The 5,378-nt window shown below is 29.4% G+C and overlaps 1 protein-coding gene across 2 annotated transcripts; it reads left to right on the top strand.

Annotated features, from left to right (window-relative positions):
* The first annotated feature begins 700 nt into the window (after nucleotides 1-700).
* On the top strand, nucleotides 701-4,439 carry LOC112452401 (cytochrome P450 4g15-like). 2 transcript variants are annotated; one of them, XM_025012596.1, is made up of 8 exons: nucleotides 701-983; nucleotides 1,141-1,354; nucleotides 1,525-1,851; nucleotides 1,922-2,345; nucleotides 2,521-2,589; nucleotides 3,482-3,650; nucleotides 3,774-3,948; nucleotides 4,150-4,439. In XM_025012596.1, the coding sequence occupies exons 1-8, from the start codon at nucleotides 845-847 to the stop codon at nucleotides 4,340-4,342; spliced, it is 1,710 nt and encodes a 569-aa protein (XP_024868364.1). In that variant the 5' UTR covers nucleotides 701-844; the 3' UTR covers nucleotides 4,343-4,439. The 2 variants fall into 2 exon arrangements, with proteins under 2 accessions (XP_024868364.1, XP_024868365.1); XM_025012597.1 differs by having other exon boundaries at nucleotides 702-983; nucleotides 1,525-1,821.
* The last annotated feature ends 939 nt before the right edge of the window (nucleotides 4,440-5,378 follow it).

Raw genomic sequence — 5,378 nt, 5'->3', positions numbered from 1 at the left:
ATATATTATTCGGACAAGCAAAATCCAGTCCTGACCGATTACGGTGTTTTCCTCTTGTTTGATTGTATATCTTACACGGTCGTATAATTTTATACTTATTATTTAGGGATATAGTTCGAAAAAGTTCAGAGTTGTACCAAGGATAAAATTAATTTTTTCAATATTGCCAAAATATCTCATTAATGAATGACTAACATGATCCGTTAGGAAATTGCGCTGGATGTAGACAGGCAGACAAGTATACTTAAACTCCTGCAAATAAAATTAAAAACCATCCCAAGAAAGCAAATATTATATTTGCCAACATTTTTTTTTTTGATAAAGTAGAAAATATAAATACATTCTCTCTTGAGACGTTTCTAAATTATTTGTCATGTTTCGACAAAAAGTTATAAAATCGACCAAAAAAGCGGTTTTTGAGTGTTCCAATCTCCTATATCATAAAAACTAGAGCTAATTAAAATGTTTTACTAACATATTCAAATTTAGCAACCCCAAATTAATAAAGATTAGCTGATTTCGTTTTTGAAGCAAAAAATGAGTTTAATTTTGTAGAATAGTGTTATTTGCGCAACGGATATAGGTTAGACATGGAAATGAGCAAGCAATAAGATTGCGAGGTCGTTGTATAATTAAAAAGTGAGACCGAATATGTAAATTCCTCTGGACTAAAGCTTATAAAATATCGGTCACGACTGCGAGCGAGTTAGAGACGCATTTACCGTTGACAAGTGATTAATAACGTGGCTTCTTTAGTCGTCAATAACAAATAAAATATTTCTATTAAAGTACTGTTATAGTACTTTGATTGCTATCACGAGACAGTACTTTTTCTTAAATCACAATGGACACGGATCCAATTACGACATCTTATACGTCAACCGTAACTTTTTCTCTGCTGATGCTCGTTGCAGTGTTAATTGCAGCGTACTATTACATCGAAACCTCTCGAGCAGTTCGTCTAATAAAAAAACTACCAACAGGTATATATTATATATACATTATATATATATATATATAAAATAAAAAACAAGTTTAATTTCTTACTCGACGAGAAATAATTTTGGCGAGTGGTCTTCGTCAATATTGATTATTATTTACTCATTATATTATCCTATAACAAATTTTTTCTTTTTTTAGGCCCACCATCCGTACCTATACTAGGTCATTCATTAATACCTCTTACATGGCCTCCCGAATTAATGGTAGAGAAAGTTATTGAATTTTATGAAAAGTATGGAGGTACAGGAGGCGCGTATTTCGGTACAAAAACAGTAGCCTTTATAACAGATCCACAAGATATTGAAATAATCTTGAGTAGTTCTGTGCATATCGACAAAGCCAAGGAATATGAGTAAGATGTCAAATTTATAATTAATTAGATTATTAAAATGTATATTGTGCTTTGTTACAGTAATATGTAAAACTAGAGGTGCAAATTTTATTCTGGATGTTTTGTCATTTATTATATAAGCCATTGCTTACTAATATTGGCTAAAATAATCTTCTTCATCTCCATTGCAGATACTTCAAACCGTGGCTTGGAGACGGTTTGCTGATCACAAAAGGCGACAAATGGCGCAGACATAGAAAGGTGATTGCGTCCACGTTTCATATGAACATCTTGAAGACGTTTGTACCTTTATTTTATGAAAACAGCATAGATCTCGTGAACCGGCTTCGGGATAAAGTTGGGAAGAAATTCGATTGCCACGATTATCTGTCAGCCGTAACGGTTGATATTTTGACAGAAACAGCGATGGGAGTTAAAAAAGAAAAAAGACAGAAAACCGGATATGAATATGCCATGGCTGTGATGAAGTACACATTGTTTCTTTCTTATAATTACACGTAACGGTTTTTTTTTTTATTATTTGCTCATCATATAGAAAACGCACTCACTATAATTTGAATATTGTAGACTGAGCGATATCATACATCGAAGACAGTATAATGTATTGTTACGATATGACATGCTTTACAAATACTCGAAGTTTGCAAAACTCCAGGAGAAACTGCTTAATATTGTTCATACATTGACAGAACATGTGATCAAAGAGAAAGCAAAGGACTTCGAAGAAAAACTTGTAAAAGATCAACAAGTAAAGGAAGTGCAGAACGTTAAACCAATGGAAAAATCAAATCCGACCAAAAATATGGAACATGCTAAAAACAAAGCCGCTAATTATATGCATTACGTAAGAGATGACCTCGATGATATCGATGAGAATGACATAGGTGAGAAAAAGCGACTCGCTTTCCTAGAAATGATGTTCGAATTGAAAAAAAATGGGCAAATGACTGACGAGGAGATCTGGGAGGAAGTAAACACCATTATGTTTGAGGTATAACAATTCTTTTTTGAAATCAAATAAATTCTTATCATGAATCTTTAAACGTGCACATGAATTTTTATAATTTAAACTTTTCTTAAATTTTTTTTCTACATTAAAATTCCACGTTTATTGCAAGTTATTATTTTATGCTTTTAAAAAAAAATTAATTATTGACTTATTACAGGGTCATGATACCACGGCGGCTGGCTCGAGTTTTGCACTTTGTATCTTAGGAAACCATCCAGATATTCAGGTACACTTTATTTTCAATAATTAATAACATTAATTAATTAATAACACGATCAATAACATACCCCCAATGGTTATTTTGTATGTTGCATTTGAGTTACAAAACTGTTACATATTGTTTTATTAAAACGCAGTTACTTCAAAAGAACAGCTAAGAAGGATCAAATCTCTTCGATCTTCAGCCTTCTTGACGCCGTAGAATACCATTTTTGCTTCCGGAATAAATTTTTTGGGAAATTTGAAGTAGTCGTTTAAGGTCTTCTCTTCGTATACAAAATAACACTTTCCTTCACATAATTTTTAAGAAATCCCGGAATAGTTAGAAAAAATTAATTAGTTACATATAAATTACACTATTATTCAATAGCTTTATAGGTATGTTTATTTAGGCATAAATATTATTATTATTAAACGATTGTTAAAGCAATCTTATTTTAGCTGAATTTATTTATTTTTATTAAATTTTCTCTTATTTTTATTAAATTTTTTATTAAATTTTTTTATTAAATAATTTTTCTGATTAAGATATTGTTTAGATAGGGCATTTAATACACCTACTTTCACAAGTTTTGCCCATAATGCCGTGCAGATTAAAATCTATCTTATATTTTCCACCTTTTTCCGTGATATGACATGAAGCGCACAACTTCATAAATAATTTTTTACCATTATTGCTGATCGCGTCATCCATCCTAACAGGTTATTTATTGGTTTCTTGCTACGTTTATATTTAAATTAAATTAAAACTAAAATAGTAATTCAATAATATTGCATCTTACGATCTTCAGTCTCTATCGTTTCTGAGGAAAGTCAATACATTGCTTAATTTCGATATAACAATCATAATAATTTAATTCTTTTCTTTCCTTTTTAATTTTATGATTCTTATCGTACAGGCTCGCGTGCACGAAGAATTGGACACGATTTTTGGTGATAGCGACAGACAATGTACTTTCCAAGATACTTTAAAGATGAAATATCTCGAGAGAGTTATTATGGAAACTTTGAGACTTTTCCCACCGGTACCTTTAATTGCCAGGCATCTAAACGAGGATGTAAAAATAGGTAAGTTATCTAATTAAATGCATTACTATAACAGTAATGTTAATCGGGTTATAGTAAGTATTTACTTAAAAAATTTGTGTTTATAAATTAAATAAAATACATTTAATATGTTATATATTAAAGTTACAGGTGATTATATTCTTCCAAAGTCTACCACAGTACTGATCGTACAGTTCATAACGCATCGGTTGGAGAAATATTATCCAAATCCAACAGTTTTCAATCCAGATAACTTTTTACCGGAAATAATGCAGCAAAGACATTATTATGCTTACATTCCTTTCAGTGCTGGGCCAAGGTATTTAATAATTAATAATATTTTTTAGTAGTAATTATTTTTTATTATCTCTAAGAATTTTTCTAAACTATAAGAGTTATATTTTAAAAATTACGTTTAAGTTTAATAAAATAAATATTTGTTCTTAAAACATCGATATCTACAAAATTTCTCGCGAATATTGTTACAATATATTTGTTGACAATAACACATTTTTCAAAGGTCCTGCGTGGGGCGGAAATATGCTGTGTTGAAACTGAAAGTTTTGTTATCGACGATACTGAGGAATTACCGTATTATTTCTGATACGCCCGACAAAGATTTCCACCTACGAGGTGATATTATTCTGAAAAGACATGATGGATTCAATATCAAAATCGAGCCGCGCAAACCAGCATCTCGTAAAGAAGAATAACCGGAGCAATGAACAATCCCATATTAACAATCCCATATCCGCGCAAAGCATAATTTAATCAAATATAAATATATCGATGGATGTACTTTAGTAAAAATTTTATTTTTTTATTTATTAAACTTGCTTGAGTAAATACATTTTTCTAATAATTTGCTATTTGTTTGTCTAGAATAATGAAATATTTTAGACAAAAAAGAAAATCAATAGATATATTATATTTAAAATACCAAAAATATCTTCAAGACTATATTTTGCAAATTATTTACATATAAGATATAAGTTTATATTACTAATATTAAAGTTTGAATTATTTTATTAATTATTAAAAGTTAATAATTGATAAGAAAGTTACTACTTAAGATTAATCTACTTTATATAATTTTGAACAAATAAAACACTTAACAAAAATTACATCGTTGTTCTAGTTTATATAACCTTATATAATCTAAGTATTTTCTCGCAAATATTTTGTTATGTGCCTTTATGCCCTATTAGTATTGTGTTGTAATTTCAATTCTTTACTGTTAATATTAACGAAACCATCGTTAGTTGAATCGATTTTTCACCGTAGTAAGTAGCGCGATCATATATTACCTACGTAAAATGATTACTGTAAAGAGTGTTAGAGGTTTAATGGTTATTTCATGATACATAAGTGTAAAGGGATAGTAAATGATGGAATACAACAAAATACAAATGCATAGCTCTTGTATTCTTTGTTTAGCTTGATATCTTGTATATCCCACCTATTTAGGATATAGATGGCATTTTTAGCATGCGGGATTTATGCCATAGTACAAACACTATAAAAATCAAAATCTTTTATGTGTTCTTTTTCCTTCTTTTTTTTTTATCATATAACAATAACCTTTAATGCATCTATCGTTCGTTTATTTTCTTTTTAAATTTTTTCAGTTTTATAATTTGTTTATCATTTTTACACATAGGATGATATATGGCAAAAATGCAAGGGTCTCTGAAAGTTTTTTTTTGTTAAGTACAAAGAATAAAAATTTCATAAAGTTTTTATTGGTAT

This window comes from Temnothorax curvispinosus, unplaced genomic scaffold (genome assembly GCF_003070985.1).
Source record: "Temnothorax curvispinosus isolate PA1 unplaced genomic scaffold, ASM307098v1 QBEX01003349.1, whole genome shotgun sequence".
Classification (NCBI taxonomy): domain Eukaryota; kingdom Metazoa; phylum Arthropoda; class Insecta; order Hymenoptera; family Formicidae; genus Temnothorax; species Temnothorax curvispinosus.
This window is presented reverse-complemented; position numbering and strand designations above follow the sequence as displayed.